The 24094-nt window shown below is 39.1% G+C and overlaps 2 protein-coding genes across 2 annotated transcripts in view; both read right to left on the reverse strand.

The window, feature by feature from the left end:
* The window catches only part of DMBT1 (deleted in malignant brain tumors 1), a 135379-nt gene that overhangs the window by 105969 nt on the left and 5316 nt on the right, over positions 1 to 24094 (reverse strand). The gene's annotated exons all lie outside the window — the stretch shown is intronic.
* Positions 7924 to 17919, reverse strand: LOC144267413 (scavenger receptor cysteine-rich domain-containing protein DMBT1-like). Its single transcript, XM_077821367.1, has 7 exons — positions 17889 to 17919; positions 16622 to 16772; positions 16101 to 16312; positions 14103 to 14275; positions 13002 to 13390; positions 10042 to 10313; positions 7924 to 8105 (listed from the first exon to the last, which is right to left on the reverse strand). Exons 1-7 carry the CDS (start codon positions 17917 to 17919, stop codon positions 7924 to 7926), a joined length of 1410 nt encoding a protein of 469 aa, XP_077677493.1.

Consider the following 24094-nt stretch of genomic DNA (forward strand, 5'->3'; position numbering starts at 1 on the left):
TATGCCATTTAATCATACAACTTCATTTTTATTTCTGAAATACTCACCTGCTAGAGAGCACACAATAGAAACACCCAAGTAAATGAACAGCTTTGTATGGCATGTATTAAAAAGGACCTGAGGCCACATGTTGAATGAGAATGATACAAAAAATATTGAATAACTGTTCATTAACGGAATGAGGTGAAATAGCATATGGTCATCTAATTAAAGACTGCATCATAATGTACATGCACAAAAAAAGCTGAATTTGTGTTCCCCAGGCAACCTCACTTATGGTATTTCCTAATTTTTGAGTGCTTGACTTGACAACCTTAATAAGGTTCTTTTAATGCAAGCTTATTTAATTTTAAAATATCAGATTTTATCTTTTTGTCTCCAAACTATTCCCACAACTTTATTTTGATTATTAAATATACATTTATAATATCCATCACTGTAGTGTCCTGACCATGTTTTAGTTCTTCTGCTCACCAATCCAAAGCACTTGATGTACACTTGAATATTCTACTTCTTAAAGGTTTAAGTAGCTACCATTTGCAGAACTCTGCTGATGAGTTTGTTTGTAATTAACAGTGCATTCTCTTAACTGAATCTGACACATACAGTCCTGTTATTCTGTAACATAACTGGGGAGGGAGAATTACATAAGTACTGTAGGTTTAGTTGCAAAATTAGACATACAGCAGAGATTGCTGAAAATTGCAAACAAAATGCTTGTGGAAAGAAATCCATGGTAAAACTGTTTTCACTGTGCCTCACATTACCAACAAAGGTTGCGCAAGGAATTTGGCTGTGGTAGGCAACACTTCAGTGTGATACCACCCCACCTCGCTCATATTTGGCCTCGTCACCCTTCCATCATGACAGCGGCCAGGCCAAATCTGAGTATGTGTTGTTGCAACCTGACATGTGGGTTCACAATGCTGTTCGGGTTTGGTGCAGCCCCATCCTCCCCACACCAAGTTAAAATCCACTACTCTAGTTAGCTGCTTGGAAAGCTGTCACCAAGTCAGCTGCCTCGCTTGCCTATAGCTAAAGCAGCCTTGGATTTCCAAACTCTGTCCTGCTTTCCATACTCACCACTCCTATTGCCTCAAATGTGAGTTGCCCATGTGGATAACTGCCAGCCTAGACGTTTGCTAAATTATCCAGAGGGTGCTAGAGAGAGATGGATAAGTTTTTGTCCCCTGTGAACAAATTACTCCAGAGCATGACAAACAACCTTTAAAAATGACCTTCCCTACATTCTTTACTTCTTTCTGTTGCATAAGTGTTCATTACTGAATAATTTAGGTTTGGGGAAGATTAGAGTAAAACACTGAAATCCGTACAGGAGTGACGGACCATTCTTTGACCATTGTTTTGACTGTAATTATTGATTGAGAGCTCAGACTAAACATTTTGTGACAGGAAATGTCTTTTTTGTTCTGTTTCAGAGTAGCAGCCGTGTTACTCTGTATTCGCAAAAAGAAAAGGAGGACTTGTGGCACCTTAGAGACTAACCAATTTATTTGAGCATAAGCTTTCGTGAGCTATAGCTCACTTCATCGGATGCATTGTTCTGTGTTTCTACAGCATCTAGAACAATTAGGCCCTAGTCCAGGACTAGGGCTCCTAGGCACTATGGTAGTACAAATAATTTTTGGTTGTCATTCTCATGTTTTGATTGCATTGCTGGGCTGTTTTCTGATGTGGTTATCTTGACAATGCTTTGGCCTTTGTAAATAAACAGATGATTTTAGTGGGACCTAGTTTTCTGAACAACTCATCAGTGCAAGTGAAAGGCTCACAATCTGGCCCCACATGGTAGAGTGGAGGGGGATACATTCACTTTCCCCTGGTAGTATCTTCCCTCTTAGCCATGGAATCCATTTGACCAACCAACTTATCATAAATTTATTGGGCACTGTGCTCTATAGCTCTGCAAATGTATGTGTTTTGATATCTTTGAAATGGAACTTACTGTAATTGAACAAAATGTTAAACTACAAATCAAACAAACTGGAAATCAGTGGGCATGAAAACTTGCCTGTTAATTGCTGGGATAATATTTTGCTTATTTGTTATCAGCAGTGCCAAGTATATGTTTAGCTTAGGAAACAAAGAAGGTGTTTGTTTTCTCCCCCTTTTCCAGCTCTCAAATGGCAAATACTTCAGATCACCTCTTGGCTCTTGATGTACCCTCTGAATCACCTTGACGTGCATTTTAACAGTTTTAATGAGAAGAGTCATCATTATGAACCTGGCACAGATCTAACATGCACCCAGATTTGATTTGAAGAGGGGGAAGAAGTGATCTACACACACTGCTTGAATTCCATTCTCTGTGAACATTATGACAGAAACCCCTGACAGCACTGCCTATCACAATCCATTTCTTCATCAGTTCTCAGCAGGAATAGTTTGCTCCATTATACCAGCGTACAGCTGCATTTCCTCCTTCATCACTGAATTCCGAGTCAGATTCATAAATACTCATTGACCCCAATGTGCAGAGCTGGTGCTAGGCATAAGCAGACTAAGCAATTGCTCTGGGCCCTGAGCAGCTCAGGGGTCCACCCCATTTGCTTTTTATTATAAGAACTTGCCTACTTTAGTTTTGGGAGGCCAAACATCTTCCTGCTTAGGGTCCCCAATGGCTAGCACTGGCTCTGCCAATGTGCCAACTCAGCTGGTTCAGGGGGCCTCTGCACCACTTTCATAGGAGTCCTCTGTGACACTGCAAAGGGGTCACTGCACTGTGTCAGCAACTTTTGTCAGGCCTGGCATACTCACTCCACCTCCACACTGGTGTGATGATATTTATTTAAAAGGTGACATGCACTATATGGTTTGAAATCTAACAACACACTTCTCATTAATATTACCGTGAAATGTTTGTAACAACACTGTAGGTGCAATTATAGATACTCTCCGATATTATGTCTTGGAGACTGAGAAAGGAGCCAAAACAGGGTTTTTCCATTGTGAAAGTCTATACTCTCATGTTCACCCTTTTACAAGACTATGATACATTTTGTACGAAGTGTGTCTTGTGAGGTATCATTTGAAAACTCAGTCTGCTGAACATTACTGTCCTGGTACAGCAGAACCTCAGAATTATGAACACAGAGTTACGAACTGACCAGTCAACCACATACCTTATTTGGAACTAGAAGTATGCAAACAGGCAGTAGCAGAGACAAAAAAAAAAAAGACGCAAATACAGTATAGTAGTATGTTAAACTACTAAAAAAAGGGCAAGCAGCATCTTTCTTCTGCATAGTAACGTTTCAAAGCTGTATTAAGTCAATGTTCAGTTGTAAACTTCTGCAAGACCAACAATATAATTTTGTACAGAGTTACAAACATTTCAGAGTTATGAACAACCTCCATTCCTGAGGTGTTCATAACTCTGAAGTTCTACTGTAAAATAAGTGTGATAACATTGTATGTAAAGTTATAAGATTCTACTGTATAGCATTACTAAGTTTAGAAAAGCAGGCACAGACCAGTTCCTCAGAAACAATAGGCAAATTGATGCCTCAGTCAGAACATAATCAGATGAGCCATCACCTAGTTAAGTGTCCATTCTTTGGCAGGAAGAATTCTTTGGCAGGTGTGAGCAAGACATTTACATATTGGCAAAGACACAGAGAGGGTTTCCCATCCCACAAACCTGCAGTCACTTGAACCCCTGCTGAAAATAATTCTCAAGGAAGGGAGAAAGGTATAGGAATAGAAAACAACTACCACACATACCTCTCCTCTTCTTCTTCCTTCTGCTCAAGCCAACAAAAACATCTATTCTTTCAGGTGGCCCACCTTGATTATCATACACATTGTAAGGACAGTGATCATTTTACATAAGCTATTACCAGCAGGAGAGTGGGGTGGGGGGAGAGAAAACTTTTTGTAGTGATAAACACCCATTTTTTCATGATTTGTATGTATAAAAACATCTTCTGTATTTTCCACAGTATGCATCCAATGAAGTGAGCTGTAGCTCACGAAAGCTTATGCTCAGATAAATTGGTTAGTCTCTAAGGTGCCACAAGTACTCCTTTTCTTTTTGCAAATACAGACTAACATGGCTGTTACTCTGAAACCAATGGAAGTTAGGCACTTTTGGAAGTTCGGTGCTTTTGTAAATCCAAGTAGGCACCAATCTGCATCCTAAAGTACCCAATAACCTTTACAAATCTGAAATTAAGTTATTTTTGAAAATGAGATTTAGGCATTTTTGAAATTATTATCCTGAGGTGAAATAATTCTAAGTAAGAACTGTTCACAGCTCCTGCTCATTAGGTCACAGCAGCTACTGATTATACAAATCATTATAATCATCAGTGTAGTCTTATGTGTATCTCACTAGAAAAACATATTAGCAGACACCCAGCAGAGAGCGACCCACATCCTTGGAAGCACTCATGACCACAGCAGAACAAATAATGGGGGAAAGTATGTCTAATAATTCACTATTAAAATAACAAGAAATTTGTACAATGACAAATGTTCTCCAATCAGCTCAGTTCATGACAAAGGTTTCTATATGTCCCCTTCAATCAATAACGCAAACAAAATACGGATGTGGATGAACAATGCTGTGGAATAATTAATCCAAAAAAGGAAAGCAAGAGGCAAGCATTGCAGGAGCCAGGAACGTAGGAGAACTAGAAAAGTTATAGAACACAGATAATCTTATCAAAGTGAAAGATAAGCCAAAGATAAGCATGAATGGAGAAAAGACAGACTGAGATAAAGAGGGTCCTTCTCAAGGAGACCGTGAGGCATGAGTAATTTAAAATGCAGGAGAAAGAAGTGAACCCAAACTGAAACAAATCTCAAAAGAAAAAGTATGAAATAATTACCAACATTTTCTGGAAAAGGAAATAGAAAAATTAAGAGCATGATTGTGCCAGCACAAGTGTTTGGTGCAGTTCAGTTGTTCCAATTCACCAATAAGGCTTCATCCTTAGATCTTCTCTGGGCGGGAATTGGCAGCAGATAGAGAAGCATCACTAGTAAGTATATGTGTATTTTAAATTTATCTAAGGTACAATAACCTAGTGCTGAGAGCCAACATCTGTCCCACTGGACATCTGGACACTTAAGCTCTGATTAATTCCCCCCAGAGAAGACTCGATGGAGGAATACAGGACTTCATTCCCTAATGGGGCTGGGGATGCTAAGGAGCTAATTGTCCTATCGGCTGGGAGGAGGAGTTAAATGGTACCGGGGGTAAGTGCTAGCAGATCTGAGGGAAAAGGGATTTCAGGAGGGTGAGATCTCCCTGGAGAAATGGCTGACATCTGAAAAATGCTGTAGACAGAGCTGCTGCACAGGATTGATACAACGGGTAATGTTAACAAATCACATTGAGGTGTAAATAGGCTAGAGGCATACAAGATTGCAAGAATCGCGGGGCAGGAGTAGAGCTTCCCCAGTTACAGGTATGTAGATGAATCTTATTACTGCAGTACCTGAGCACCTCACAGTCTTCCAAGTATTAATACTCAATCCTGTGAAGTACTATTATCTTCTTTCTTCAGTCCTGGGTTTTTCAAACCTTATCATCATGAAGACTATCTACAGGGCCACTTCCTTTCCCATTTGCTATGATGCAGACCAGATCACTGCCCCATCTATTAATACATAACTTCCCTGTGGCAACTAAAGCAATTGCTCATATGAAAAAGTAATATTAGGACGGTAATGTATTTTCAGAATAGTCAGCACCATATGGCTCGCCAGATCTACATGACTGCAAACAAAAGCTATATAGAGCAGTGTGAGACTCATTGACCATTCCTCAGTCTTATTCCATTCTATTCCTATTTATTTTACCTAGTCCACAAAGTTTAAGAGATCTTTTCTCCCACCAATAACACAAGGTCCATTTCACACACATAGTTTTCTCAGAACAACTCCCTCCCCTCTTCCCCCGATCACTATGAAGTATCGTTCCTGATAAAGGAAGTTCAAACCAGTTAATTTAGGGGTAGGGAAGGGAATTTGAAAAACTGACATCAGCAGGAACCTTGGGTTTCATAGACAAAAGTCATCTGAAATGTTTGAAAATGTAACAATTGACCAGGAACAGATTCCATTCAGGTCCTTTTTACAATAATTTCTTTGCCCATATCAGAAAATCACTTAGAAAAATATACTAGCTGAAGGGCATAGTGGTTACATTCTGACATGTACTGCACTTTCTCTAATAAAATATACATATGACTCATTAGAGTCAATGAAAGTAAGGGAAAGAGAGTGTGCTTGGACCTACAGGAAAAAATTGCAAAAATGCAGGGGACATTTAAAGTGCATCTAGAATCCATCTGCATGGTATGTGTTCTCAGGCCAACTACTCTACACAGAAATAACTTTAATAAAATACTGGATCAGAAAATCTCTTCAGCTCTGGGCATGCCATGGAGCTGGAAAGCTGCTGGATCTCCCTAGCTGATGATTCTCTTGGTGTGGGTCTAGTCCCCAACTGCGTAGAGCTGGTACAGCCAGCTCCTATGCTAGTGTCCCTGTGACCCTTGCATTTGGTGACATAGAGGGGGTGGGGGTAGGCATGGCCAGAGCACCAATATGGTCCCGTAATCCTTGGCTGGTGGATGGCTCTTTGGGGGCCATAATCAGCTGGCATCATTTGGGCGAGCCCCAGGACCCAGGGAGTTGCAACTCGCTCCTTTGCAGTCTCCTCTGTTCCCCACTGCAATCTTGACATTTTCCAGGTTTAAAAAGAAACAGACTAAGATAGAAAAATTTCTGAGTCAGATATAAGTGACCGATCCCATTTAAATATCTGGCTTCTTAAAACCAGTTTCTCTATAATATTATGTTCTGTTTAAAGGCAGAGACAAATCACATTTTCTTATAAAAAGCCTAAATAAATACACTTATTGATTTGGAAATGGAAAAAAACAACACAAATTGGTTCTTGCCAAAGTTTCTTTATCACAAACCACATTATTCATATTGCAAAGCAGTAATTTGGAGATGCAGAGACATTATATTTGCAAGTACACAAATAGAAATATTGCTTTGTAAACACTTTTCTGATTTTAAATTGCTGTGTTTACATATGAGATTGTTTTAGACTGGAAATCATCCCATCCTACAAATTTGCACAATCTATTACATTTGATTCTTCACCATAATTTCCATGTCAGACTATTTGAGATGTTAGAAACACTGGTCTTGAAAGGAAGTGAGAGGAGGATTATGAGGGAGAAAACTTGCATTAGAATCTAAATATCTTGATCAGAAGTGACTGAAATGTGCTAGGCAGGTGTAAAAGGTAAACATAAAAATAATGTCAAACTGCCCTTTATTATGTATAAAGTTATCAAAACAAAGTACTCTCTGTCTATCTTAAGTACCTGTATGGCCCTGTTCCCTGTAGTATCTGCCCATCTCACAATTTTATATGTATTTCTCCACACAACAACCCTGTGAGGCAGGAAAGTGCTCTTATTTCCATTTTACAGATGGGTAACTGAAGCCCAGAGAGACTGTGTCTCACACCCATGATCACACACGATGTTTGTGGTGAAACAGGAATTGAACCCAGTTTTTGGTCTATCTAGACTAGAGATAGTCCTGAGCTGCAAAGTCTGGTTCTAGAGTGTAGGGAAGGGAGCTGGTGGGCCGGATATGGGGCTGGGATTCAAGTCCATGGAACTGGCAGCAAGTTAGAGAGTTGGGATCTGGATTCAAACTTCTCCTAGATTCTCATGTTATTTGGAGGTGGGGTTTTAACCTCAGGGCCATCTCTAGCCTGAATTTACCAGAACTCAGAGTGTAGCCTCATTACAATAACATTTTCATACTTTTTATTTAAAGCATGATTTGTCGTATAAAAGTTATTGAGTGCAAATGCTAGAAACTGAATCATTACATAAATGCTCTGATGCTGGTGTCTTTAGCGTCTTACATTATCTGGTACGGAATTGGTCTCCTCAGTTTACTTTTCAAAAGAAGCCCAACAAGAGTGAAAATAACAGCTGCAAGCACCACACCCGTAACAATAAATGGAGCATGGGAATGACCAGCAGTAGCAGTAAGTGAACCACGGGAATCCACATCTTCCTGATGTTCAGAATAGTCCAGCTCTGTGAATTGAGAGAGAGAGAGAGTTTTGGTTTCAGTTTGTTCTCTGCTCTAGTTATTGCCAAAGATACCAGGACAAAGAGAACTTGAATTGTAAAGTTTCATTCTAGATCAGGTCAAGAAATAAATCAATTTCACTCTATTTTATAGAAGACATTCTAGACTCAACAATCCATCTTTATATTAGTAAAGACTATTTCATGAACTGAACCGGGATGTTTTAGGTTCAATATTAAGAAAACATCATAACTAGCACAAGAGCTAGGGAATGGAATCTTTTTCAAGGAAGGTTGAGGTTTCACGTTACTGGAGATAGTCAAGGTGAGCCATGACAACCACAATGCTTGAAGAGTTTGAGGATAATTAAATCAATGAAGCTATAATAAGGAGATGGACTGCATCTCATCTTTCTTCCTGAAGAATTGATTCAATTAGAATTTCTGAGCTGGGCAGATTAAAATGATGGGTTTGAAATGTGTTAAGTAAGGAATAAATTTGTAGATGCTCTTAGTCAATAAACAAGTCCCTGATATTTATAAGGGAGTTTTTGCTAAACCAGTAAAAGCATGCTGCACTGTTAGAAATCAGAAGTAAGATTTTGTAAAACGAAATGAAAAGTGATTTACGGAACCTTATTGTGACACTGAGCCAGAGAGAGTTAAGCAGCAAGCAGGTCGAGTGACCCAAAATCAACCTTTAAGGTCATATTAGAAAAGTACTGAAATGATAAACAGAACCATTCCTTGTAGATAGTTAACAAAGCCGTGTTAAATAGGCCAGACTTCTTAAAATGTAAACCTGTATTGTTAGAGAATTAGAAGCAGATACTAATTGTATTTGTCTGTGTTTACCTGTATCTTATTAGAAGTTTAACAATGTGATCTAATTAGCTTGTAAATGTTAAACTTCGGATCCTATCTGTAATGTTTCATTATATAGTCAATTGATTCAGAGATCAAAAGGGGATATTAACATTTAAATGAAACTTGTGGTATAATAATATTGTCTTTATTTCTCTTTGATGTTTGTAGTAAACTACCTATGAACTGTTTGAATGGGCAATTGCCTTATGCTAATCAGTGCAACTAGTTTATCTGTGTATACATAAGAAATAAAAGTTTAGCTTCAAAGCAACAATATACACTGTCCATTCTTCATCTGGGATGGCCCTTGCTGTGATGTCTGCTGTCAAGATGCTGTCAACTTGCTAGAGAACATAAAAGAAGCTTTGGACCTGATCTTGTTTTATCTCAGATATGCTTAAACTTTGTCAGGGAAAGTTCAACTCACCAGACTGAGGTCTCCAGGTGTACCTTGGACTATCCCTGCAAATTCTCAGAAGAATTTGAACAAACTCTACACATGGACTGCCTATTGGACTAAAACCTATTGAACTGATTCTAGAAGTATTTTCACAAACCAGCAGCCTCACCATCTCTATTATGAAATTGATCTAAGAACTTTACTCATATCTGTATGTATAAACATCTTTAACCACAGTAACTTTCTTTTCTTTTTTAATTAATCTTAGTTTAGTTAATAAGAATTGGCTGTAAGCATTTATTTGGGTCAGATCTGAAGTATTCCTTGACATGGTAGGTAACAGTGTCCTATCTCTTGGGATTGGTAGAATTTTGCAGTCGAACTTTATGGTGAATAAGGTTTAAAGTAACTCTCACTGTATAGACTTGGTTCTCAGGGTGGGAGCCAAATGCTGGATTGCTTAAAAGAAACTGTATTTTAGCTTCTTGGTACGTAGTACAGAAGCTGTTTTGTTACTGGCTTGGTGAATCTAATTATAGGAATAAACCACCAGTTTGGGGGGATTGTCTGCCCTATTCTTTGCAGTTTGCCCAGACTGGTCATTGGAGGGGGCCACACTGAGAATGCTCAAAGTCACACTTAACCTTCTCTTGTGTTTAGTGTATTTAAATTTACCAGCATTCCTGTTCTTAGTGCCATCTTTCCGAAGCTGAATAGGCCCAACAACAACATCCACCTCTTCTTGGTAAGAGCTGGCATCTCTCTTGGACCTGGTTATGCAGCCCTGGTAGCATCGGGAAGAATAATCATATACCCTGCACACCACCATTTTAAACTGAAGGTAAACTGATGAATATTGGTTAATAAACTTGAAGGCATTAAATTTGAACCGTATTGTGGAGCTGTAGGATGAATAGTATGTCCTGTAGGTAGGGTCTCTAACACATCTAAAATAAATAAATAAAATACAATTAGTCTTCATGCATCCACACAAAAATAAATCACTGGCATCCAGCATGCCGTATGTGCACAGATAAAAATTAAAAAATTTAAAATTCATTGACAACAGAAAGGGAGAGAAAAATATACAATTATAGTAAGAACAGAAAATGAAAGAGGTTAAAATAGTAGTAGTGACTTGTCTGAAAGCAAAATATAAATACTGATGTCTCTAAATCAACAAGGTATTTACGTACATGCCTAACTCTAAGAGTGTGAGTAGTTTTACTGAACTTGCATACTTAAAGTTAGACTTGTGCATAAGTCTTTGTAGGATCGGGGCCCAGGACGGACAAGTTGCAAAGAGGTCCTCTGGAGGTGAAATGAGCCCAAGGCTGCTTATTTAGATCTCCAGGCTGCAATGTATATGACCCCTGTAGAACAGCTGAAGCAAAGGGGGTTTATTTTTATTAAGGGGAAAATGAAACCAAGATTTAAGCTCTTAAGTGAGGCTGGCCAGAAAACAACCATTGTATTTCAGACACCATTTTGAAATTTGTTTTTGTTCCAATGCAGATGAAAAATGAGATTTCAATTTTTTTCATGAAAAAACCATACATGAGAGAGTCTCAATGCAGAATAGCCAGGGCTGTTACACAGGAGATGGGAGACACAGGGTCAAGTCCCTGCTCTGCATGATTCAGAGCAGGGACTTGGCCCTGGGTCTCCCACAGCCCAGACAAACACCCTAATCACTTGGCCTAGGTCTCTCTTTGTCTCACCGGAGAAACCCTTCCCAGTGACAGTTCTATCAGAAGTGATACATTGCCATGAAACTCTTCAGCTCTGAACAGCTATATTTTGACAGGAACAATTTCAGTCCACATTTTTTCTACCAGCTCTACTCTGAAGGGTAGGCTCCATCTCTATACTAAATGGTTCTACAGCACCTAGCACAGTGGGGCCCCGATGTCTGACTGGGTTCTCTAGGTGCTACTGGATATGAATAATAAGGATGATAAATTCCTTCTTCCATTCTGTGCCATCTTATCCAACTCACTCCTACTCTTCTGATTTCTGCTTTGGATGCAAGAAGCAAGAAAGTCACCATTTCCAATGACTCTAATCTCTACTAAATCAGCTACAGAGGAACAAGATTCAAGGAACAGAACAAGATTCTAGTATCTTTCACTTTCCTGTCAGCCTTGACTCACCTGAGTAAGTGCCAAAATTCCATGCCAGTGCATTCTGATTCAATTTAACCACCACAAAAAAAAAAAAAAAAACTCAGCTGACCTGTTAAGACACAGCTCTTATCTCAGAAGAAGCTGCAGAGTTGTCATATCATCAATGTATTTTATACACATTTTAATAAACTCATTTGAATAAGAAAGATCACAAGGTATTAAACTTGTATAAACTGAGATTATTATAAGACTGCATATGTTACTATGTTCATTTATACTCATGCCAACACTTCTGTCACCTATAGATGGTTAAGATATGTTTGAATGTAGATATGGAAAATTTATTTCCTTTTGGGTTTTAATATAAATAAATATGAGGTTTAAAAGATTTGGCTGTCTCTTCATTGTATGATGTTATCAGCTCATTTTTTAAAAGGGCTGTTTTGAATATCTAATTTTCATCTCCTGCAATAGATAGGGGGTTTTAAACTATCATGCAGGTGGCTTCTTTAAAACTTAACTTCTGTATGTTCTGCAGCTCTAATGCTACTCTGGCTGAATTATTTTGAAATTTCACTCTTATTCCCCATTATTTATATATAATTAGGATTGTACCAATAAATAGTCATATTCATTGACAATGGGACCTGCTCATGAAAGAGTTGTGCTTTCATATGCAGAAAGGTGTCGAGTCTAATAATGGAGAAGTCTACTGAAATTCTGGCAGGTAGGGTTTAGAACCATAGGGATTGCTATTCTGGATGAGATCAGTGATTTTTATTTTCATACCAGAACTAAATCTAATTTGTTTTCTATAATTCTTTAATCTGACTTTTCCAGAAGAAATGGTGTAAGACAAGACAGATGAACAATTCTGGGTCATCCAAGTGACATTAAAATTCTTAAGTGTCACTTGCAAAACACCGAACACTCATGAAAAGAAACTGAAAAGATGGTAAAAAGCAGGGAAAACACAGAAAAGCAGGAAAAATCAAACATTAAACTTCAGTCATTTGAACCAAACATTGAATTACTGTAATTTGAAATAACATTTACAGTATGCTCCCAAAAAAACTAGGACTGCAAAAGAATGAATTTTTTTCTTTTAAAAAATGGAGCAGAATATTTTAAAAATATAGTTGAATTCTATAGACAAACTAATTGGGGCTGAACTCAATATTGATGTGGGCAGGTGAAAATCCACTGACATCAGCGGAGGTTGAGGTTACACCTGCTTACATAAGAACTGAATTTACCTCTTTAGTTACGACGTTACATTCTTGAATGGAATCACTGATGCAGAGTTCCATCATCTAAATGTCATTTCTATTGTTTCTATTGATTCTCATTTTTTTCCAGGATTTGCCAAAAAAGTTTTTTTAAATACTTTGTTGGCAAGGAAAACTGAAATTACTTCACACTGTCCCCATTCAAATTATTGCATAAACAAAACAGATACAGTACTCCATGCACAGTTTCATTCTAAACTATTGCTGGGAAAGTCCTTACCCACTCTTCATAATGTCATAGGTTACTGTTGTAAAATCATTGGGATCAGGTGATGCAACACACGTGTCCAAAAACAACACCAGATTTGGGTCAGAGCTGTGAATTGAAGCTTGAAGGAATAAATTCTGGTTCAAGTCAACGTAGTATGGAGACTCATACACTGGCCATGAGAAGGATGGTGATTCATAAAATGAAATGTTCACGTCGTATCTGCCATACTGAGTTTCATTGACCTCAGTAACATCCTCAGCAACATATATTATTTCTATCCATCTATTTTGGAGCATTTTGCAGTTGATATGCAAATGAAGATCTTTTTGCCTTTTGATTATGTAACCAGAAGAGATTGCTTTGATCAAGTTGGAATAGATGATAGTGTTGTTGTTTCCCTGTTTGACACATTAAATACAAAATTATCTAATGTAGTCCACTTTTGCTTGACGTCACAATTACCATTATTCTTACTAAACTTTTGATGTGTCCATAGAATAACACGTATTTGAAGTGTTGTTTCAGTATTTTGAAAAGAAGTGTGTCTTTGGTTATTTCTATTCACAACACATTTTAAAAAACTTTGTTGGCTGTATGATGCGGTGATTACATTGAGATGTGAAAAATATTTTCTTTGAACCCAAACACAGCTAAGTTAGTTTACATTCATGCAAAGCTTTGAACATGTAATGCACAAAGGTCTTGATTCAGCAAGGTACTTAGAGTTGTGTTTAATCTAAAGTACTATAGAAGTGAATGCTTTAAATTGGTACCTTGCTGAACTGTGGCTTATGTAAGTGCCAAGTATTATTAGTCTTCATGAACATCAGCTCATGCTAGAAAAAAGTCTGTGAACATGGGTTGAGGTTGTTCACTTATCTTTCTTGTCCCCCCAGTATTCCCCACAAAGTCAATCTACAATAAGTGATGTGTTCCCTGCAGGCAGGGGAAGGACAGGTGGGAGCGTTCAATGAATCTGAACCTGCAGTGATTGGTTCACTTGTAACTCCTGTGAACCACAGCAGGTTTCTGTTCAAGACCCTTTTCAAAATAAATTCTGCAGTTTGCACAGACCTACTTACTCAGGTTGCTAAATATTCAACTTCATACCTCTCGTCTTGTGCCACAGCCATTGTATGGTATGTTGAATATAACGTAGTTTGGTGTAACAATTGGTTTACAATAAGGGTCATTCAAGCTGACGTCCCATGCAGCGTAGCCTTGTGAGTGGAGATAGGCTCTGTTAACAACTGCATGCATGTATTCTGGCAAGCACAGAAGAGCTAGTGGGTAGATAAAACATACATTATTAGTGCATAGAGGCATACAATCATTAAATGTTGCAACCTATACAGATGCTGTTATCTACTCTGTGTGTAGATTGGGAGAGGGGAAGGGGTTCATAAGCCAAACCACATGATTTTACTATGTTACGTCATAAATATTGAATGATGCACCAGCGGCCTGTGGGTTTCGGCTGTGGATTACTATTACTATGAAAATCTGCAAATTATAACTTTGCTTCCTGTGATCAGAGAGCGTCTCATCAATGAATCTCAGTTACCATAGTAGAAAAAATTCTGGAGTGAAGTAAAAGTCCTATTGCTTGAGTAAAATTAAGAACAGTATTACCAGGGCCATTATTAAGCAAATAAAATGAAGCATTTCAGTACTTCTGGGAGAGAATGATCTAAAATGCAATGGGAGGTGAAGACAAAGGGAACAGTAAAGTAAAGAGAAATTGGTGTTTGTTGACAGCAATTTATGGACCAGATTTTGCTATCTTGAATTATACTGATGTCAAAGTTTGACTCAGACTCACAATTTATCAGACCACTCTGTTTTATTAGCAAAGCTGCTCTGCTAATACATTTAGAAGTGAGCCCCCCGAGTGGGGCTTGTGTCTTTTATACAGTTTTTTTGGAGAACAAGTTACAGAGAAGTTACAGACAAAAGAAGAAAAATATTTTAGTCACCACCCTTCGAGATCCCTGAGACCAGTCATGTATCTTCAGTTACCTGCCACCCTTAACAATCTCCTTTAACAGCTTCCAGTTAACTTAACTAATTGCCCTTCACACCTTCCATTCTGATGCCTGCTTCTTAGATGTGCTGGCTCTATCTAAATTGCTTCTCCATTCAAAAGCTAACTGTCCCTACGTGTGCTCCCTCAGATACTTTGTAACATGTTTTGGCATGCCCTCTCATATACAATGTATCCAGCATGTCCCCTTATACAACGTTATACTTATACAATGTTATACTTCCACACTGATCAGCCAATGGAACTAACCAGTTATGTTCTATTCAATACCATCAAGGGTTGCCGAATCAAGGATTTGCATGTATGGCCTTACATGAGCCATATGGGGTTTGGAGATACATGTGCAGAGGCTGAATAACATCAAAGTGATAGTCATTCATTGGGGACTGGAACCTGTGGTCTTTATTTGGGCAAAATGCACATTGAAAACAATAGGAATCTTGCCTGAATGAGCGCTTAAGTATCAGGCTTTGTATGGCTGTGGAAGGTGTTCTAGTTCACTTGTGGGCACCTCTGTAGCTGAAGACATGGACAAATTGCAGGGAATTCAAGGAAGAGCATCAAAAATGAAAAAGGAAGTGGAGGGAATGATTCTAAATATAAATAATTCTAATACTAAACATGTACCAGCAAGGTGCTAAACAGGCATTGAGCTCAAATAAATAATAACTAATGAGTTGTGGAGAGGACATGAAATTCACTCATGCTTGCAATGAGAGTTTTGCCTACATCAGGATTAGGATCAAACCCATAAAGAACGAGCACTTAGGTAGTACAAAGGACCACAAGTAAGAGTAATGAGATGATATAAAGAAAAAGTAAACTGAGGCTGAATATCAGAGAAAATGTCTAAAAATAATTAATTTTATAATAACAAACATTGATTTTGTTTAAATATAAAACTGAAAGTAATAGGTCAATAATCCCAAAGTATGAAAGATGACAGTGAGTGCTTGCTATACTGAAGTGGTTCAACAACATTAATAAATAGTTATTTAGCAAATAAAGTCAGTAAATAGGCTTGTCTGCTGAAAAGTGAAGTTCTGTATTAAACATGAACTTACTAGTATTCTGATCTGCTGGAATGGTGTAATAGTCAGCACGGAACCCTTTCTTTGTGACACTTGAGTCACTGTGAAATCGAACTGTCATCAAGTTTGAGGATGATGTATATGTGAGATAGGAACCAGAACAAATTTTCCCCAGTAAAGGAGAGGTATGGAGTGGCCCATCATATATCTCAATATAATCATACTGGCATCTACCACCTTCTGTCCTGGGGAATAAACATGAACATTTTGTAAACGATTTTGTGAACTCCTGTTTAACTAGTCACCACTAAATCTCACATTAAACCCTTCCGGCTGCAAGGTGTTTGTGACAGATTGTCTTCATTTTGCTTCTTATATGGTACCAACCAGGACTGAACAAATAACCATAAATAATACTATATTCATACAATTTTCATTTTAGGTTTACTGGTCATTTACAGGTGAGAAATGTCCTTGAAAGGGAGAGGGTACCAATTTCAAAATTCCATGATTTTGAACCTATGAATTGACTGGGCAATTAGTGCCTTACTTACACTATATCTCTAAATGAAAGTGTTACACGGTAATTGCTCACTGCTTCTATTTCCCACACACAGTCTGCGTTGTCTGGATAATTTTCAGGATAGAATGGGCTTTGAAATGTCCCAGATGAATACTGAAGGACACCACCACAAGTATATTTTGCTGCAGAATAAAATGTAAGAAAAGAAAATACATATGAGTCATTTATATATATTTTTGCATATATTTGTATATGATTCATCAGTTGAAGCCAAAACCTGCTAAAGTTAAAGGAAAGCCTCCTATAACTTCAGTGAGGTGCTCTATGATCAGTATCTAATCCCGATAGCTGTGGATCCCACTCACAGTCTCATTTAATGCTCAGCATCTCTCAAGATTAAGCCCTAAATGTATATAATTGAAGACAGAAAATATGGACTAAAGAAAATGTTCAGGGAAGAAAGATTATGCTTTTTTTCTCTGATAATGTTAAGTTCTTAATTCAGGTTGGAAGTAACTTTCTGAAGAAGCACCTGGTGCACTGGGAACAAAAATTACAGTCTGAATGAAAATAGCATCAACAGCCAACTTTGGAATGTAACAATTTTTACTTAATGCAGAGCTTTAATTGACAGAAGGCTTAAGAACATAAGAATGGCTATACTGGGTCAGACCAAAGGTCCATCTAGCCCAGTATCCTGTCTACCGACAGTGGCCAATGCCAGGTGCCCCCAGAGGGAATGAACGGAACAGGTAATCACCAAGTGATCCATTCCTTGTCGCCCATTCCCAGCTTCTGGAAAACAAAGACTAGGGGCACCAACCCTGCCCTGCTTATACACAAAGGGGGAAAACAACAAGGACAGTCATTATCTTCTTGAGCAACTCATAGAAAAAAATATTGGATTTTTATTTTTCCTCCTGTGAAGCACACAGAAACTGACTTTAAATGCATGTATTTGTTGACTGGTAACTCTGTTTTATTTGATCCAGCTATTGCCCCAATCCTGCAAACATTCATGTACATGCTTATTTCTACTGACATAAAGAGTTTTATTGAAGCCATTGGGACCAGTCACATTAGCCAAGTTAAGCACATACATATGTGTTTGCATTATTGGGGCCTAAGTGTTTCCTTTAAAGTAAAAATACCTAAATATAGTATCGTACTGTACTACTCTGTCCCTATTTAGAAATGCTAGCTGCCAAAAGAAAGAAAAAGTTGATATTCAAAAAATGTATTGCCTTCAGCCTGAAGACAGCTTGCAAAAAGTACTAAAATTTATCACCATGCCGTACTTACTTTCCTGTCCAAGGAATCTGGTGCCATTAATACGTGGATAACTTGTATATTATAATAAGCGAGTAGAGAAGAGTACAACATACAAATAAAGAAGTAAAATAATTATGAAATTACCTGTTGAAGGCAGCCATGTTGGAGTAGTAGTAGGAACTATTAATACAAAAGAAGAACAATATTTAAATGGGCAACATCTTTAATAGAGACATATATAGTTTTTGAATAATGTGCCATATCCAAGAAAATGCCAATAAAATCAGAAAACTAAATTGATAGTATAATTGAATGCAGACAGAAGAGAGATAAAGAATGGATGAAAATTAGAAAGGGATAAGTAGGTAAGTAGATGGAGAGATGGGAAAAGAGATGGCAGGCGGGCTGGCTGGCAAATCATGATACTAAAGAATACAAAGCAGGCACACCCATTGTGCAAATAACACATAACTATATTTCTATCCAATTGTCTAATTCACAAAGCTGATAAACAGCTAGTTGTCTGCATATAATCACTGCAATGAAGAAGAGGAAGGAAACAACAGTTGGATATTAGGGAAAACTTTTTCACTAGAAGGGTGGTGAAGCACTGGAATGCATTACCTAGGGAGGTGGTGGAATTTCCTTCCTTTGAAGTTTTTAAGGTCAGGCTTGACAAAGCCCTGACTCGGATGATTTAGTTGGGGATTGGTCCTGCTTTGAGCAGGGGTTTGGACTAGATGACCTCCTGAGGTCCCTTCCAACCCTGATATTATATGATTCTATGATTCTAATAGTGTTAAGAAATACAATGAAATACAAGAAATACAGTTTAGGACCCAATCATGTAAACATGCATGCATGTGAATCCCTACCATTGGAGGCTTTGAAGAATGGATTAGATGGATATCTCTCAGGAATGGTCTAGGTATACTTAATCTTGCCTTAGTGCAGAGGGTATAGACTAGAGGGCCTCTCGAAGTCCCTTCCAACCCTACATTTCCAAAAATAATTTTCCTATCCTCAATAGTCCCATTTAAAGCAATACGAGTACTCAAATGAATATTCATGTGGATTAATTATTATTGGGGTTTTTGTACTGCTGTAGCACCTAGGACCCCCAGTCGTAGACCAGGACTCCTTTCTGCTAGGCCCCGTTTCACATTTTAAATGACATCTCTCAGTACAATGAGAAGACGTTGGCTAAAATGTTTTATTTTATTTTGTGGGTCCGTTGGCTCCTGAAAGAAATTCATCCTAGGAATGTATTTTATTTTTGTTAAGAAGACGGATAGTTATAATTAGAGCTGGGCAAAAGATTTCTGGCAAATAGTATTTTATAAATTTTTTTTTTTTGCTAGAATAATGATCAGCCTTCAAAAATCTGATACAAGAGTAGTGCAGGTTTGTAGAAACTGTGAGGGTACTTTAAAATCTTGTAATCTATTTTTAATCAGTAGGGGGTGGTCAAACTCCTCAACATATATAAAGCCCATCAATTGAGTCATTTCTCTCTTTCAGTTGTCCCTGACACTTTCGCTTTTATTGCTCACAGCCAGTCCCCTCTGGCCAGTAGGGTAGAATGCCTAGCGCAAGAGGCTCCATCATCTCTCCATCATCTCTCATCATCACACCAACTGTGTGGTACAACTAGTTCTGCCAGTGACTCCTGAACCTGGAGCTATAGGTGCTGACCTAGAGGTGCTCGGCGTGTGCCCGCAGCCCCTGGCTTGAAGTGGTTTCCATCATAGACAGGGTTTACAGTTTTTTCAATGGCTCTCAGCACCCCCACTATACACATTGTTCCAGCACCACTCCCTGGTACCCCTGTTTGGGAGCAGTAATGCTGCTGTTTATTAGATTGGCAAACACTGGGAAAGAGAAAGGTATCTAAACAAAAAATGTTAAAAAAGAGACAATTAACATGTGTTGTTGCATCTGAAAGATAAAAGAGAAAGACAGAGGTTAGTTTTCAGAGTAGCAGCCGTGTTAGTCTGTATTCGCAAAAAGAAAAGGAGTACTTGCGGCACCTTAGAGACTAACAAATTTATTTGAGCGTAAGCTTTCGTGAGCTACAGCTCACTTCATTAGTGATTTTGATTTTTTTTTTTAACATGGCAATGTTTTACCAAAAATATATAGAAAACAGTGCTTAAATGTAAGTGAGGAAGTAATTCCACTGACTTGTAACCAACATGTGATTAAAATTAAGCATGTGCAGAGGTGCTTGGCTGGATTGGTGCCATCAATATATTCAATCTTGTGAGGAAATCCTTAATATTCAGAAATGTTCTAAGGATATTAACTGTCAGTTCCATTCTCCAATGAATTTCAAGTCAGGCCATCTAAACGATGCTGAGGTTATTCCCAAGGAGTAGAGTGGGCTGAACATTTTTAAACTATGCAAACCATAAAAATACATGTATATATATCTATCATATATCTATTATTTATCTGATGCCCACTGAAGTAAGGGACTCTTAAAAAGGGACTTGAGCAAAGTTCATTGTGGGCAGGCTCTCCCTGTACTGCAACTAAGTTCTGTTTAAAGAAAGATTGCCATGACAGAACATTGTATGGTGCTTTTCTGATGTGTACATAAAGGGGATTACACCACAAAGCTCATTTTCACTTGCAATTTATGCTATATTCTAATGAATTAAGGACAAGCCACCATGGTCAAATTCACATAAATAAGGTAACATTTTGACCAGTAAGTGATTCATAGAAAGATTTCACTGCAATTGATGCACCTTTTTATTGCAAACATTTGAAGGTACAGGTCAAGTTAAGTCTGTCATGAAAGTAATAATAATGACATTACCACCAAGTGCTTATGTAGCACTTTTCATCATTAGACCTCAAAGCACTTTACAAAAAATGTAAGTATTCTTATCCCCATTTTACAGATGGAAGAGAGAGGTAAAGTACTTTTTTTAAAAAAAAATTCCGGTGAGCAAGTGAAAAGGCTGGATTGAGCTCAGTTAATAAGTTCACTGGCAGGAGCTTATGTCTCCTACAGTACAGCTCTGCTCTGAAAAGTGATTTCATCCAGTTCCGTAGCTAGGAAGAAAGAGACTCTACAGCTTAGTGGTTGGGGCACTCACCTGGTGTGGGAAACCCAGATTCAAGTCTCTGCTCCAAGGCAGAGCAGGGACTTGAGCCTGGATCTCATAAGAACAGCCATATGGGGTCAGACCAATGGTCCATTTAGCCCAGTATCCTGTCTTCTAAGAGTGGCTATTGTCAGATGCTTCAGAGGAAATGAACAAAACAGGGCAATTTCGAATGATCCATCCCTGTCCTCCAGTCCCAGCTTCTGGCAGTTAAAGGTTTAGGGGCACCTGGAGCATGGGGTTGTTCCTTGACCAATGGCTAATAGCCATTAATGAACCTATCCTTCATTAATTTATCCAATTTTTTTAACCTAGTTATAGTTCTTGCCTTCACAACAGTCTCTGGCAATCAGTTCCATAGGTTGACTGTGCATTGTATGAAGAAGTACTTCCTTCTGTTAGTTTTAAACCTGCTGCCTATTAATTTCATTGGGTGACCCCTGGTTCTTGTATTATGTGAAGGGGTAACTAACACTTCCCTATTCACTTCCTCCATATCGTTCATGACTGCATAGACACCGATCCTATCCTCCCTTGCTCGCCCCCTTTCTAAGCTGAACTGTCCCAGTCTTTTTAATCTCTCCTCATATGGAAGCTGACTGACATAGGTGCTGGAACGAGGGGGGCTGCCGCACTCCCTGGCTTGAAATGATTTCCATGATATACGGGGTTTACAGTTTGGTTCAATGGCTCTCAGACCCCCACTATAAAAATTGTGCACTCCTGCTGATTGATCCCCCCGATCATTATTGTTGCCCTTCTCCGTAAGGTAGCATAGTTATCACTAAGGGCCACATTTCTGAAACGTAGGTTCTCCTTGTCCGTGTGTAAGCTGTCACTTCTGCCTGCACAAACAGTCCAGTGTGCCAAGAATGTAGCAAATGTGATAGGCAAGCATTTACCTGCGTGCATGCAAAAATGCTAGCAACTAGCATGTATGCAATGAGAGGTCAGGCTAGTGTAGACTGAAGGCCAACAATGTCCAAGGCACTTTCAACACAGTGTTTTGGCTGATAGCCAAAAGGATATATTACTAATACAGTCTAACTTTCCCTCTCCAGACTGGCAGAGCACAGCGGCTGCCTTTACGTTTTTATTAAAATCTATGTGCAACAGCCATCTGTATCTACTTTACTGGGAAGAATTTGTGCTGGTGGCTATCACACATTTATAACCTATTCAAACAGAATGACTGTTCTGTTTTCAAACAATGGCAATTACTATAATACAGGATGTCATGCTTCTTGTTACTCTTTTCAATGAGGTAAGAACAATTACTGGTAAATTTGTCTCAGATACTCTGGTTAACATAGAGAATATATATTTTATGAAGTTGGTGGGATGAACCAATTATTTAGGGTTGCCATTCTTTCTGTTATCCATTTTTATTTCTTCTTTGCCAGTAGACAGTATAAGGAATTTCAATTAAATGGGCAAGTTTTATAATAATGCATAAATGGTTAACGAATAATGAGGGTATTTGTATGTTCCAAATGTAAACAGAGTATGAAATTACCCATAAATATATGGGGCCAGACCCTCAGATAATGGGGGGAGGGATAGCTCAGTGGTTGGAGCATTGACCTGCTAAACCCAGGGTTGTGAGTTCATTCCTTGAGAGGGCCATTTAGGGATCTGAGGCAAAAATTGGGGATTGGTCCTGCTTTGAGCAGGGGGTTGGACTAGATGACCTCCTGAGGTCCCTTCCAACCCTGATATTCTATGATTCTATGATAATATGAATGTCCACTCTCCTCAATCAATGGGGAAAATAACACTGAGTGACCAGAGGGGAAGGAGGCAGCACCCAGGAGGTAGGGGTAGAGGGCTGGCTTGAGACAGCCGGGAAAGGGGTCTACCCCCTGAGGTCTGCCACCATCCCTATTGGAGGGAGGTGAGGGAACGGGCTAGCTGGTTGGCTCTCATGTTCCCTCCCCCCCATTACCTATTAAGCTTACTCAGTCTTTTCCAAAAGCCTCTTGCTCCAGCCTAGCCTCCCCTTAGTATATGTTGTGTTATTTATGATGCTGTGGGTCTGATTGATCACCCATTATGGGATCAGGAAAGAATTTTTGTTTGTTGGACCAATCTGGCAAAAGGTCCAGCGGGATTTTTTTGCCTCCCTTGCAGCATCATGGAGGCACAGTCACCTTATTGCGTTAAGACTTAAAAATGCTTACTATTAGGAAAAGCAATATTGTTTTAGCACAGCAGGTGGAACTATGCTGATTTAGCACAGAGCATCAGGTCTATGATGTATTAAGTAATTCTTACCTGACAGATCTTTATGTGTTAAACATGTATGAAACGGTACATCTAAAAAGGACTAGACTGCCTGTTAAATATTGTTTTTGTTAATTAGTTGTTACCTTTTCTAAGTTATTGAACTGACTTAGAACCACGTTCAAGTCAACTACGTTTAGGGATGAGGAAACTTCATGTGTCTAATATTGTCTCGTATCAAATCCATGACTCGTGTATGCAAAAAGCCCTAAGTGCAGTGGAACCACAGCACAAGTGAGATACCACAGAAAGACCATGCAGGGGAACTCTAAGATCTCTCCTTTCTACAGAGCAATGCTGTGGAAGGGTGCAGAGGCCTAAGCATATCCCTTGCTCACAATGAGCTGACCTGATGTTCAACATGACCCTTTCCTGATCAGTGGGTTGCCAGGCGTCCGGTTTTCCACCAGAACACCCAGTCAAAAAGGACCCTGGCAGCTCAATAAAAGTCTGGTTGGAGTGGGCTGGCAGGCTCCCTACCCAGCTCCTTGAGGCTCCTGAGAAATGGCCAGCATGTCCGTCCAGCTCCTAGGCATAGGGGAAACCATGGGGGCTCCGTGTGCTGCCTCCACCCCAAGTGCTGGTTCTGCAGCTCCCATTGGCCGGGAACCGTGGCCAATGGGAGCTGTGGGGGCAGCAGCTGCAGGGGGTGGCAGCATGCAGAACCCCTGTGGCCTTCCCTATGCCTAGGAACTGTAGGAACGTGCCGACTGCTTCTCGGGAGCTGCCTGAGGTAAGTGCTAGCCCAAACCCACTCCCATGCCCCAACCCCTTGCCCCAGCCTGGACCCCCTCTCTACACTCCAAACCCCTCACCCCCAGCCCCACCCCAGA

This window comes from Eretmochelys imbricata, chromosome 7 (genome assembly GCF_965152235.1).
Source record: "Eretmochelys imbricata isolate rEreImb1 chromosome 7, rEreImb1.hap1, whole genome shotgun sequence".
NCBI classification, from domain to species: Eukaryota; Metazoa; Chordata; order Testudines; family Cheloniidae; genus Eretmochelys; species Eretmochelys imbricata.

Excerpts from the sequence above, each read along its gene's own strand:
- LOC144267413 (XM_077821367.1), bottom strand. The coding sequence starts at position 17,919 with ATGGCACCAGATTCCTTGGACAGGAAAGTAA. Across the intron at positions 16,773-17,888 it reads TTCCTTGGACAGGAAAGTAA|CAAAATATACTTGTGGTGGT; the intron begins GTACGGCATGGT and ends TTTATTCTGCAG. Across the intron at positions 14,276-16,100 it reads TCCAGCAGATCAGAATACTA|CTCTTCTGTGCTTGCCAGAA; the intron begins GTAAGTTCATGT and ends TCTACCCACTAG.